Source organism: Xyrauchen texanus, chromosome 12, assembly GCF_025860055.1.
Source record: "Xyrauchen texanus isolate HMW12.3.18 chromosome 12, RBS_HiC_50CHRs, whole genome shotgun sequence".
Classification (NCBI taxonomy): Eukaryota; Metazoa; Chordata; class Actinopteri; order Cypriniformes; family Catostomidae; genus Xyrauchen; species Xyrauchen texanus.
In genome coordinates, this window is record NC_068287.1 from 24,982,991 (window position 1) to 24,997,834 (window position 14,844).

General features: G+C 38.2%; 1 protein-coding gene across 2 annotated transcripts in view; it reads right to left on the bottom strand.

Annotated features, from left to right (window-relative positions):
- Positions 1-14,844, bottom strand: part of carm1 (coactivator-associated arginine methyltransferase 1) — a 39,920-nt gene that overhangs the window by 16,179 nt on the left and 8,897 nt on the right. For both annotated transcript variants that reach the window (XM_052140167.1, XM_052140166.1), the window contains exons 4-8: positions 14,575-14,679; positions 13,992-14,102; positions 7,391-7,568; positions 7,162-7,252; positions 6,691-6,772 (exon numbers count right to left, since the gene is read on the bottom strand). In XM_052140167.1, the coding sequence (XP_051996127.1) occupies positions 6,691-6,772; positions 7,162-7,252; positions 7,391-7,568; positions 13,992-14,102; positions 14,575-14,679 (567 nt within the window). The remainder of the gene's footprint in view (positions 1-6,690; positions 6,773-7,161; positions 7,253-7,390; positions 7,569-13,991; positions 14,103-14,574; positions 14,680-14,844) is intronic.

Below are 14,844 nucleotides of genomic sequence, written 5' to 3' on the forward strand. Positions count from 1 at the left end.
TTTCTGGGTTAACCATTCATATCATTAGCCTCAAACACACAGAAAAAATTAAACAAAGCAAATTGAACATTTCAGAAAACCAGGGAGTTTTAGTAAGGATCTCTAATGAAAATAAACCACCAAGATTACCATTTAGCACTGCCACAATATTGATTCTTTAGGCTTAACATGTATAGAGTTCTTGTACATACTGTATTAAGATGTGCTACATGACCCTTCCCTTAAGGATGAACATTCATAGCATCAATCTTTACCACATTCAAACAGTAGGCACAGACACCCCAACCCAGGGGCAGATCTATAATTTTTTTAATGGGGTTGTATGCAGAATATGAGGGGTGGCAACATCAAAGCAATTGCCCATGCTTGGTTTTAACGGATTAAGTTACTAAGCTTCACTGCAACAAATACTAAACTCAGCAAAAAAAAGAAATATCCACTCACTTTCAACTGCATTTATTTTCAGCAAACTTAATGTGTAAATATTTGTATGAACATAAAATGATTCAACAACTAAAACATAAACTGCAACAGATTTGCCTGTTCTTGCTGTGAGATGTTACGCTCTTCCACCAAGGCACTTGCAAGGTTCCGGCCATTTCTGGGGGGAATGGCCCTAGCCCTCACCCTCCGAACCAATAGGTCCCAGACATGCTCAATGGGATTGGGATCCGGGCTCTTCGCTGGCCATGGCAGAACAGTGACATTCCTGTCTTGCAGGAAATCACGCACAGGACGAGCAGTATGGCTGGTGGCATTGTCATGCTGGAGGGTCATGTCAGGATGAGCCTTGCATGAAGGGTACCACATGAGGGAGGAGGATGTCTTCCCTGTAACGCATAGTGTTGAGATTGCCTGCAATGACAACAAGCATAAGTCCGATGATGCCGTGAAAAACCGCCACAGACCATGACGGACCCTCCACCTCCAAATCAATCCCGCTCCAGAGTACAGGCCTCGGTGTTACGGTCATTCCTTCCGAGGATAAACGTAAGTCTGACCATCACCCCTGGTGTGACAGTGATTCGTCAGTGAAGAGCACCTTTTGCCAGTCCTGTCTGGTCCAGCAAAGGTGGGTTTGTGCCCATAGGCGACGTTGTTGCCGGTGATTTCTGGAAAGGACCTGCCTTTCAAATGCCCTCAGTCCAGCCTCTCTCAGCCTACTGCGGATAGTCTGAGCACTGATGGAGGGATTGTGTGTTCCTGTCTACAATCAATCTACACCTCATACCAACAAAGCAAAAACCAGATTTTTGATAACATAGCAAATTTATTAAAAAGAAAAAACTGAAACATCGCACAGAAATACGTTTTCAGACACTTTGCTATGACACTTGAAATTAGATCAGATGCATCCCATTTCTCATTGATCATCTTTGAGATGTTTCTACACATTGATTGGAGTCCACCTGTGGCAAATTCAATTTATTGGGCATGATTTGGAAAGGCACACGGCTGTCAGTATAAGGTCTCACAGCTGAAAATGCATAGAGCAAAAACCAAGCCATGAGGTCAAAGGAATTGCCTGCAGAGATCAGAGACAGGATTGTGTCGAGGCACAGATCTGGGGAAGGCTACAAAAAAAAAAGTTTGGCAGCATTGAAGGTTCCCAAGAGCACAGTGGCCTCCATAATTCTTAAATGGAAAAAATTTGGAACAACCAGGACTCTTCTTAGAGCTGGCCGCCAGGCCAAACTGAGCAATTGGGGGAGAAAGGCCTTGGTAAGAGAGATGACCAATAACCTGATGATTACTCCGTTTGAGCTCCAGAGATCATGTGTGGAGATGGAAAGATACTTGCAGAAGGACAACCAATCACTGAAACACCACCAATCTGGGCTTTATGGCAGAGTAGCCAGACTCTGCTCTGCCTCTCCTCAGAGCAAGACATATAAAAAAAAAAAAAAAAAAAAAAAAAAACCTAAAAGACTCTCAGAATGTGAGAAACAAAATTCTCTGGTCTGTTTAAAAAGATTGAGCTGTTTGGCCTCAATTACAAGCATTATGTCTTGAGGACACCAGGCACCGCTCATCACCTGCGCAATACCATCCCAACGGTGAAGCAAGGAGGTGGTAGCATCATGCTGTGGGGGTGTTTTTCAGCAGCAGGGACTGGTCAGGGTTGAAGGAAAGCTAAATGCAGAAAAATATAGATATCTCCTTAATAAAAACCTGGTCCAGAGCACTCAGGACCTCAGACTGGTCAGAAGGTTCACCTTCCAACAGGACAATGACCCTAAGCGCACAGCCAAGACAATGCAATAGAGGCTATGGGACAACTCTGTGAATGTCCTTGAGTGGCCCAGCCAGAGCCTGGACTTGAATCCAATCGAAAAATGGACTTGAAAATGGGTCTGAGTAGTAATTTATGTGATCGGAGAGAGTTGAGGCAGTTTGACATGAATAAAACCCTACAATGTCAACATCAACTATAATATACATAAATTAATATTTAATACATACATATTTTAATACATAATACAATATTTACATTTCTTAGGATGGCAAATGCCACCACGGTAGATCTGCCCAAACCACAAAATACAGCCTTTCATAACAGGCACGCATACATACTTCAAATACAGTCTTCTGTATTAAACTTAAGCTCAAGATGCAGAGACAACTATACAGTGGATATAAACAGTCTACACACCCCTGTAAAAATGCCAGGTTCTTGTGATGTAAAAGAATGAGACAAAGATAAATCATGTCAGAACTTTTTCCACATTTAATATGACCTATAACGTGAAAATTAAATTGAAAAACAAACTGAAATCTTTGAGAGAAAAAAAAAAAAGAACACTCACAATAACCTGGTTGCATAAGTGTGTACACCCTTAAACTAATACTTTGTTGAAGCACCTTTTGATTTTATTACAGCACTCAGTCTTTTTGGGTAGGAGTCTATTAGCATGGCACATCTTGATGTGGCAATATTTGCCTACTCTTCTTTGCAAAAGCACTCCAAATCTGTCAGATTGCGAGGACATCTCCTGTGCACAGCCCTCTTCAGATCACCCCACAGATGTTCAATTGGATTTAGGTCTGGGCTCTGGCTGGGCCATTCCAAAACGTTATTCTTCTTCTGGTGAAGCCATGCTTTTGTGGATTTGGACGTTTGCTTTGGGTCGTTGTCGTGCTGAAATGTGAACTTCCTCTTCATCTTTCTAACGGACGCCTGAAGGTTTTGTGCCAAAATTGCCTGGTATTTGGAACTGTTCATAATTTCCTCCACCCTGACTAAGGCCCCGGTTCCAGCTGAAGAAAAACAGCCCCAAAGCATGATGCTGCCACCACCATGCTTCACTGTGGGTATGGTGTTCTTTGGGTGATGTGCAGTGTTGTTTTTGCGCCAAACACTTTTGGAATTATGGCCAAAAAGTTCAACCATGGTTTCATCAGACATAACACATTTTCCCACGTGCTTTTGGGAGACTTGATGTTTGTTTTTGCAAACTTCAATGTTGGATGTTTTTCTTTGTAAGAAAAGGCTTCCGTCTTGCCACCCTACCCCATCATTCATATGAAGAACACGGGAGATTGTTGTCACATGTAGCACACAGCCAGTACTTGCTAGAAATTTCTGCAGTTCCTTTAATGTTGCTGTAGGCCTCTTGGAAGCCTCCCTGACCAGTTTTCTCATCTTTTCATCAATTTTGAGGGACGACCAGTTCTTGGAAATGTCTCTGTTGTGCCATATTTTCTCCACTTGATGATGACTGTCTTCACTGTGTTCCATGGTATATCTAATGCTTTGGAAATTATTTTGTACACTTCTCCTGACTGACACCTTTCAACAATGAGATCCCTCTGATGCTTTGGAAGCTCTCTGCGGACCATGGCTTTTGCTCTGAGATGCAACTAAGAAAATGTCAGGAAAATCCTACTAGAACAGCTGAACTTTATTTGTGATTAATCAGAGTCACTTTAAATGATGGCAGATGTGTAATGATTTCTATTTAACAGGAGTTTGAATGTAATTGGTTAATTCTGAACACAGCCACATCCCCAGTTATAAGAGGGTGTGCACACTTTATGCAACCAGGTTATTGTAAGGTTTTTCATTTTCCCCCCACGAAGATTTCAGCTTGTTTTTCAATTGAATTGTTCACATTATAGGCCACACTAGAAGTGGAAAAAGTTCTGACATGATTTATCTTTGTCTCATTCTTTTACATCACAAAAACCTGGCATTTTAACAGTGGTGTGTGGACTTTTTATATCCACTGTATGTAAGACACCCATAGGTTCATTTTTCACAAATACTGTAAACCCTGTGGTGCTACAAAATTTCCTCTTGTTTGTTTTGAGGGGCCTGTCCAGCCCTACCCAGCAACATTTACTGGATCGATGGTGTAAGTTGTGGGTGGGGCTATCCGTTTGTTCGATCAACAGAAGACAGGTGCATATTCGTAACGCTGTTTTGAAAACAATGTTTAATTTTGAAGTCCCATTCGATTGTACAGAAATTACACACTTCAGCTTTAAAGGGGTCATGACATGAGGAAGGAATACAATTTTCCTTGATCTTTTGACATATAAGAGTTCATTGTACTACAAAAACATGCTGTAAGTTTCAGAACTCAAAACTTACTCCATACTGCAAAAAGAGCACTGGTTGAAATCAAGCTGAGAAAATGACTCGCTCTCACCTTCCACCACATTGTGATGCCACACATTTGTAGACTTTTGTATCGGACCACCGCCACAACACAACCACGACTACTTTACCTTTAATCAACTCCATAGCCCTGCACAGTAGGGTAAAGCAGTGAGATGGCAATGAGAGAGCAGGTCAGTCAAAAGCAAATCATAACAATGGCCCTTTACTGTCAAGTGTTTCTAACAGACTTTCCGAATGAGGAAAGAAAATTGTTTTACAAAAAGCTAAAAACATTACTAATATTATAAGTGAGCCTCAAGAAATACATGAAAATAATAAAAATGCATGCCATGACCCCTTTAAAAGGCACAAACCTAAGCACTGCCTTCAAATGAACATTCCAAGTGGCTCTGACATGCTAGCAACATACTTACGAAATAATCAAGCTAGGGATTTATGACAAAAATCATATTTTGTCAATCATTGCCCTTGATACTGTAATCATGAATATTAATTTTGATGAAACAATTTTTTTAGGATAACTGCATGCCATTTTTTTTTTATTTAGGCTACACATGCACAACAAGCAGAGACCTGTGTTCATGTGAGACATACAACATGCAACAGACTGCGCTAAACAAATCTTTAGAATGGTCTCAATCTGATACTTGTATTTGCCTAGATACACCTGCAGACTGTTTTTTGTTTGTTTACAAAAGTAACTAAGTAAACAAAGTAACTAAAAGATGTCTTCAGCTTAATGCATTTAACTTAGTGCTGCTAGCATTTTTATAAAATCCACATATAAAATCAACTTCTAATTAGAATGGTGTAATAGCTTATTTAAACTTTAATATTCAGGTACAAAATAAATCACATATCCACCGAGTTCTGTATGGATGAATATAATCTTACAAATGGTGTAAACAGCTTGACTTGAATAGTCACAACAAAAAATCCATCCTATAAAAACTAATTCTAAATTTCGCAATTACTCTTAAAAGTGGCGTAAACAGTTAAACTTGAACAGGCCCAAGTTCAACAATAATGAATTCAATAAAACAAATTCAAAACATATTCCTTGCGTTGCAACGCAAAATAACACGTACTGGTTTATTTCCGACGTGTTCGGCATCTCCTTGATGGCCTGTTTTACATGATCGGCTCTATGAGACCCACGAAACTGGTGCGCATTTAATACTGCACGTTTAAACTCGAAAGTGGAAGAATCAATCCAGTGTGCAGTGAGGCTGAGCAATGACATGGGGCAAACGTTAGAGTTCCAAATGTCTGTTGAAAAACTAACAGCAGTCACATTACGTTTGAAATCACCTCGTATGTTGTCACGAAACTTACTGTACAGCTCTGGTAATGCAGTGTCTGAAATGTAGTGTCGAGACAGCAGGGTATAGCGTGGATCCAAAAGACGGCAAAAACCTGCACTCTCTACAATAGAGATGAGCTGGTTGTCCAAAGCTATGAATTCATCCACTTTCTCGGTAATCTCTTTGGCCTTTTCGCTCTCTCAAGGATATTTTTCCTTCCTTTTAAAAGTTTTGTCCAGTGTTTGTTGCTTCGGCACAGCAGCCATTTCCTGTGTTGTTTTAGTTAACTGATTTGAACAAAATCAGCACAGAAAATGGCAAAAACATTCTGATTCTGTCTGTCTAAGCTAAACACTGATTCATCATTGCTTTTATGCGCACAGCGGACATGTCTGATTGGCTACGATGCTCAATGTTGCCATGAAAATAAACTGTATATTGAAAAATGTAGACACGACGAGACTACGCCAACAAAGAATTCTGTAACTGACACAATCATGATTAGGTAATTTTCTCAGCCGTAACTGTAATCTTGATTACTTTTTCGATTAATTGTGCAGCCCCAAACTGTATATTGAAAAATGTAGACACGACGAGACTACGCCAACAAATAATTCTGTAACTGACACAATCATGATTAGGTAATTTTCTCAGCCGTAACTGTAATCTTGATTACTTTTTCGATTAATTGTGCAGCCCCAAATCAAGCAAACACAAACACACTCTCACACACACCCAATCAACAAGTTATGTAATTCATACCACAATAGGCTGTCTGAAGTACTCATCTACTGCAGCTCCTCTAAGCGCAGACAAGTCCACCCCATGGAAAGATGGCTGGTACCTGAAAGATAGGAATATTCAGTTTCAGACAAACAAACTCATCAGGACTACTTTGTAATTTTGTTTTCTATTCCAGCTTAATATGCAGAGACAGCAATCAGAAAACCATTCACAGGTTGATTTCCCCCAAAAGCTGATATCAAAACATTGCTGTTTGTCTGGGGATTTTGAACAGCCTTTTTAGAACTATCTTTTTGTTCAACCAATGGCAGAAGGGTGTATTCGGAAAAGCTTTTTAAAAGCAATGTTTTTTTTTTTTTTATTCCATTTGGTGACGCTAGAGGTGCTTTAAAAAAAAAAAAAAAAACTGGTGCAATCCCCCAGTAATCTACTATTTTGTAAATGACTGCCTCCCTCCCTGCTATCTTCTACCTATTGTAAGATGCTTACCAGAAATTGGCCTTTGTAAACTGCTCCATGTAAAGCTGCTCATCTGTGAAAGGTGCGATGTGAACGTCTCCAATGGTGGGAAACATTTTGCCTGTAAACACCGTAAATGGTGCAATGGATTGTGATGAACTGGTATGTAGAGTGGTCCACTGTGTCATGTTGATAAAATGCTTTTATGTGAAAAACTTGCTTTCGTTTGGTTAATCCTTTATATGCTGCACTCACTCACCACTCGGCTTGAGGAATTTCTTGGCATGTAGATAGCTCTCCAGCATCCTTTCATTGAACAGCATGTAGCCCATGGGTTCAGAGATGATAATGTCCACCTGCTCAGGTAGGGTCACCTCCTCCACTTTCCCAGGAATCACTAGAACACGTTCTGTCAGCCTGTTACTGTTCACAAGCACCTGTGGACACAAAAATCATCATGTTAGATTTTAATATCCTTAACCAGGAATCATCTTATTACCCACTAGGGCTGGGATGATTCAGCGATGTAATCGACATCATCGATTACAGAAATACGGCGATTTGTATAACATGCGTCGGTGTGTTGCATTGGAATAATTAAAAATGGCATCACCGGGTTTAAGCATGGATTCCCCGAAGAAAAATCTGCAGCTATTAAAACTTGCCCATGGTGATCTAAAGCATGGGAGTATTTTAGCCGGAGACCCAACGATGTGGTGCTGTGTAAGATATGCAAATTGGAAATGGCTTATCAAAGCCGTACAACTGCCATGAACGAACACTTGAAGCGAAAGCATCCTGTAGCTCTTGTCAAGACGGCAGCACCGTAAGTCCCGTTTACTTTTTGTCCCCACCCACCCAAACATGATATAGTATTACAACACGTGTTTCTGTTAGTAGTAAATGTATTTTCTAAATGTTTCCTCATCGCCCCCATTTTAAAAGTAATTTCTGCACCGCTGCTAACGTAACTTTATTTAACTTAATTTTGTTATTTGGCCATTTTATATTTTCTGTTTACTTTAACGGCCATGCAGCCCTCTACATTGCGAGTAAATCACTTGCATATGAGAGTAAATTTCGCCCTATGAGACCAAAAAATGCCAAACTCCCGCGAAAATATAAACAAGGTATAAAAGTATTAATTTTGTGGACGATTAATCTAGTTTCATTTAACATCCATGTAATGGCAAATATCCGTGGTCATTGTGGGTTTATTCACGCAGTGTTAATAACAGGCAGTGATTGAGAGGAGATGCCCTGCTCTATTTCTGGTTGGTTGAGATGATAAAATGCATGAAAGAGAATCTCAAAGTCTTCCTTCACGAGAAATAAGGGCTTGAGTTAACTAGAGCCTTAAAATAATGTGTGAAAGAGAAGAATTTAAGGCAGAAATATTTTACTAGCTATACAGGTTAGCTGAACAAAAGAAGGAAAAGAAAACATTGAAAAAGTCCAATGGATCAAAAGTAAATCGGACAAAAAAAGAGAGATATATTGGAGTTATTTAGACATATTTTGATAATTAAAATATTACTTTATTTTATTTGACTGTCATTCATACGTTTTTGAAGCCTGAAAAGGAAATCATATACCCTTATTTTATTATATGACCCAAGCTAAATTTGTATAAATTACTTTGTTGTGTGCATGAAGCACACATAGTGAGTTTGTATGGTAATTAATCATCATATTCGTGAAACACCTAAAACACACAATTAATCATCATATTCCTAAAACAGTAATTATAGTCATAATCACAATTATTTGTTTGACAATTAATTGTCAGCCAAATTTCACAATCGTAACCCCTAATTTTCAATATTAGGTTCCTACCTTGTGAACAGTTTTGTTTAAAATGTGTACGAAATTTCAAACAGTGACAACAGCTTGTATCATTACTAAAAATGCAATTTCATGACATCATATAAATTGAAATTTGTACAATTTTAAAAAGCATAAAGCAAAAATAACATAAAATTACAATATACTATATTGTGTGAATATGAAGAGGCCCCCCTCTCTCAGTTTGCTTTATATATTTTTTTGTTACATTATGCTTACATGTCATCAAAAGTCTGGCGAGTAAAAACAAAAATGTACTAGCCGATGGCGATTCTTTCTTTAAAATGATAGTAGAGGGTTGCCATGTATGAGTGAGAAAATGGCGTAAACTGTGTGACTGTTACAGTCTGTAAATCGTTTCAATTATATTCCTTGCCCCACTGAGATTTAATGCAGATTGCAATAGTTTTATTTATTCTTGTTAGAAAAAGTTAACTGTTGCTCTAATTGCACTACTTTTACTGTAAGATGACGGGGAGAGAGATTGTGTGTATGTGGTAAATTGAGTGCGTGTATTACTGATAGTTGATTAAGAATGGACAAATTTTTGTTATCCCTATTAGAAAAACATTTAAGTGTTACTCAAATAGGCACTAATTTTACTGTAAAATAATTTTATGCTGGGCTGCTAAACTCGAGGTTGCACAATGTTTTGATATTCCTCCTGAAAGTGACTTGAATTTGACTTTTGTTTCATTTATTTTGTTGTTGGATTGCTAAATGTAGATTACTTTAATTTTATTTTGGAGTGATTTTAAGTAAGAACAGTAATCTACATTTAGCAATCCAACAACAAAATAAATGAAACAAAAGTCAAATTCAAGTCACTTTCAGGAGGAATATCAAAACATTGTGCAACCTCAAGTTTAGCAGTCCAACATATAATCTCTCCAAAATTAAATTAATGTTGGATTGTAAAATGGAGATTACCAGTTAAGACATGGCTATTTTTGTTGCAGAATAATGCCCTGCAGTGCACACTGTTTCTTGTACATTTGTTTGTGTTTAAGAGAAGAATTTATTAAAATTTTAATGAGACAAGTTTTTTATATTTATTTTGGGAAAATTAATTTTTATATTAATCAAGAAATAATAATAAAAAATATTTAGGGAAATTGGCAAATTAGTCTTTAGATTAATCGAAAAAATAACCATTCGATTTAATCACTACCCACACATTTGTAATAAGGCCTAAATGTGGATATTTTATGTGGATACTTATATAATGTACACCAGTGGTATTAACATCAATCTCAGGTGATTTGATCAGATCCCAATTGATCTCATCACTCAAACAACTTAGAGTCAGTTAGAGGAGCATGTCAATTTGTAGTGTAAATGATGTGCTTGGGAACCAAGATGGCACCAGTGTGTTTGTGGGCGAGCCATCGGATCCTGAAAGTTGTTCAGATGTGGATATTTTTTTTTTCCTTTGTTTGCTCTGGTTTCCTAAATGTATGATGTGTTTTTTGTTGTTGTTTTATCCTATGCGTTTGTTTGTTTATTCTTAGTTCTATCATACGAAAAGTACTTCGGTCAACTGCTGTTGTTCTTAAATGTGCTACAGAAATTAAGTTATATTGTAAACCCTATTCTGCTGTGGGCAACTGTGAAGGACTGCTTACTCACCTTTCAATCAACCACTGCTGTAAAACAAGAATTTGAAACTTTGCCGGTTATGCGTGTCTTTAAAAAGAAAATAACTGTCTACTCTGTTTATAAAAAAAAAATAGAAAAAATAGAAAGGCCCCAAGCATATCCATAATTGACTATTCGCAAAGCTCCACCCCCCTTGATTAAAATTGCTTGCTCTGAAGAACTACCCATGGGAATGGGAGAACAGAATGGATAATATTCTTAATTGGGCTGGAATGAAGAGTGACATTGTAAGGCATATTTCTCTCAAGTTTTTGTCAAATAAATCGTTAAATTAAACAGTAATTTGATTGAAAATGGCAGAGACTGCGAATCAGAAAAAAGAAGAACCATTATCACAGTCACTTGAAAAGAGAAATGGGTCATTTGATAGCGATTACACACCTGATAACATTTTTGCAAGTGAACAGAACTGCTTATGTCTCAAAACACACTCAATTGCTTTAATTGACCTTGGAGCAAATGTACACTACCATTCATAAGTTTGGGGTCACTTGCCTGAAATGTTTCTCATGATCTTAAAAATATTTTGATCTGAAGGCGTATGCTTAAAATGTTTGAAATTAGTTTTGTAGACAAAAATATAATTGTACCACCATATTAATTTAATTACAAAACTATAATGTTATTTAAAAAAAAATATATATATTGTATTTTTTTTTAAATTGATGACTAAATTGAAGACCAAATAATAAAGAAAAGCAGCCAATAAGTGCCCAACATACAGTGGGTACGGAAAGTATTCAGACCCCCTTAAATTTTTCACTCTTTGTTATATTGCAGCCATTTGCTAAAATCATTTAAGTTCATTTTTTTTCCTCATTATTGTACACACAGCACCCCATATTGACAGAAAAACACAGAATTGTTGACATTTTTGCACATTTATTAAAAAAGAAAAACTGAAAAATCACATGGGCCTAAGTATTCTTTGCTGTGACACTCATATATTTAACTCAGGTGCTGTCCATTTCTTCTGATTGAGATGGTTCTACACCTTCAGTTGAGTCCAGCTGTGTTTGATTATACTGATTGGACTTGATTAGTAAAGCCACACACCTGTCTATATAAGACCTTACAGCTCACAGTGCATGTCAGAGCAAATGAGAATCATGAGGTCAAAGGAACTGCCTGAAGAGCTCAGAGACAGAATTGTGGAAATATCTGCTGCCCTTAAGGTTCATAAGAGCACAGTGGCCTCCATAATCCTTAAATGGAAGACGTTTGGGACGACCAGAACCCTTCCTAGAGCTGACCGTCTGGCCAAACTGAGCTATCGGGGGAGAAGAGCCTTGGTGAGAGAGGTATAGAAGAACCCAAAGATCACTGTGGCTGAGCTCCAGAGATGCAGTCGGGAGATGGGAGAAAGTTGTAGTAAGTCAACCATCACTGCAGCCATCCACCAGTCGGGGCTTTATGGCAGAGTGGCCCGACGGAAGTCTCTCCTCAGTGCAAGACACATGAAAAAACACCTGAAGGACTCCAAGATGGTGATAAATAAGATTCTCTGGTCTGATGAGTCCAAGATAGAACTTTTTGGCCTTAATTTTAAGCGGTATGTGTGGAGAAAACCAGGCACTGCTCATCACCTGTCCAATACAGTCTCAACAGTGAAGCTTGGTGGTGGCAGCATCATGCTGTAGGGGTGTTTTTCAGCTGCAGGGACAGGACGACTGGTTGCAATCGAGGGAAAGATGAATGCGGCCAAGTACAGGGATATCCTGGACGAAAACCTTCTCCAGAGTGCTCTGGACCTCAGACTGGGCCGAAGGTTCACCTTCCAACAAGACAATGACCCTAAGTACACCGCTAAAATAAGGAAGGAGTGGCTTCACAACAACTCCGTGACTGTTCTTGAATGGCCCAGCCAGAGCCCTGACTTAAACCCAATTGAGCATCTCTGGAGAGACCTGAAAATGGCTGTCCACCAACGTTTACCATCCAACCTGACAGAACTGGAGAGGATCTGCAAGGAGGAATGGCAGAGGATACCCAAATCCAGATGTGAAAAACTTGTTGCATCTTTCCCAAAAAGACTCATGGCTGTATTAGATCAAAAGGGTGCTTCTACTAAATACTGAACAAAGGGTCTGAATACTTAGGACCATGTGATATCAGTTTTTCTTTTTTAATAAATGAGCAAAAATGTCAACAAGTCTGTTTTTCTGTCAATATGGGGTGCTGTGTGTACAATAATGAGGAAAAAAAATGAACTTAAATGATTTTAGCAAATGGCTGCAATATAACAAAGAGTGAAAAATTTAAGGGGGTCCGAATACTTTCCGTACTCACTGTAGATGGGAACTCCTTCAATACGGTTTAAAAATTATCCCAGGGTGATACCTCAAGACGTTGATTGAGAAAATGTCAAGAGTACATGTCTGCAAATTCTAGGTTCTAGTGTGGCCACATTGAAGGTGCTAAAATATAACAATTTAGATTTATTTTGGATTTTATTAGTCACAACATAATTCACATATTTCCATTTCTATTATTCCATAGTTGACGGCTTTACTATTATTCTAAAATGTGAAATAAAATAAATAAATAAAGAATGTGTATGTGACCCTAAACTTTTGTAGTGTACGTGTGATCTTATTCATGCTCATACGTGAATGATTGGTCAGAAACTCTTAAGGCGCGGGGGCGAATGGTCAATTGGGAAGCACGAATACCATATTTTTCTCCTCATCCAATTCCGACAATCTAAAATCTCCGTATCGGCAATACCGATCCGATAACAGTGTTTAAACCATCTATACCTCACTGTGTGGAACTGACTGAGGGTATTCTTTTACACATAGAAAAAACTGTGCGCGTTGTCTAATATATTGAATTTGAATGTTTCTTACTCAAATTATGGTGAATTGCCCATCCGGTTCCAATCTCAATGCATGCTATATGTGAACTGTACTATCGAGCATTTATATCTGAGATGGAGTTTGTGTAGAGCACAAGTGGAGCTGAAAACAGCGCCCTGCACATGCAAGGTGTATGTGAAAACAGAGCATGCAGACTATAGATTGATTTATTAAAACATAGCATTTTGCCATTCATAAAGCTATCAAATGTCTTCAAGAGACTTTAGGTAAAATGTACATACCATAAGGACTACTTTAATGGTTCTTTTATGTCATTTTTGGAACTTTACAGTAAAAAGAGATGATATCGAGATTGGGTATCAGATTGATGCATCCTTAACACATAATCAGAAAACCTTCCCAAATAATCCAATCACAAGTGATCACAGGAGACACACATTACTACTAAGTGTACACAGCGATCTGTCTCTGCTGTCCACTTACAGTATATCTAGATCACCCAAGACAGATGTTAATGTTTAAATAGATCTGTCCTACCTCTGCATGTTGAGCCATGGTGCTGGCCTCCACAGCATAGACTTTACGGGCTCCGGCCTGAGCTGCGAAAAATGACAGAATCCCAGAGCCACAACCAACATCCAACACCACCTGAGACAAACAAGACAGACAGAGAGAAAGAATGAGAACAAGAATCACCTTCTTTAAAATAATAACTACATCTAAAACAACCAGATTAATTTGATAAAAATGCACTTAGTGAAAAACTGGTGTGTTTAAAAGAAACCCCGTGTGCACAAACTGGAAAGAGCTTTATCATCTTAACAAACTCAAAATAACCTTTTCAAATGACGTGGACTCTCAAAGGTCTACATTTTTATTTAATTAGTGAACTGTTCCTGTGTCAGATATTTAGGTATGGACAACATAAAAGTTAAAACTCATCATGGTCATAACGGCAAAACTGCCTGACCAATACATTTTTGTTGTTGTTTTAAGAACTAGAAATGCTGAAAAGCACTGCGTTTCCAAATTTAGAATTACTCTCTTGCAATCCATATGTGGGGAAAAAAATAAATCAGTAAAACTCCAGCAGATGTGTCAAAGAGAGAAATAACAGTACTTTATCCTTGAAGTCAGTGTGGTTCTGGAGGATGGCCCGTTGATATGTTCCAGTTCGGACGTAATCCTGCATCATGTTTTGTTGCTGAGAGAGGTAGCCATAAAACTGGAGAAAGAAGAGAAAACGTCACAAAAGAAGAAAAGTAAAAGTACTTAATCTGAGCACTTATAATTAGTGGTCAGATCCAGAGTGCCAATATATATCACAATTTAATATATAGTTGATACAAACATAAAATTGCTTACATTTATAAACTCTTATTTAGCACTA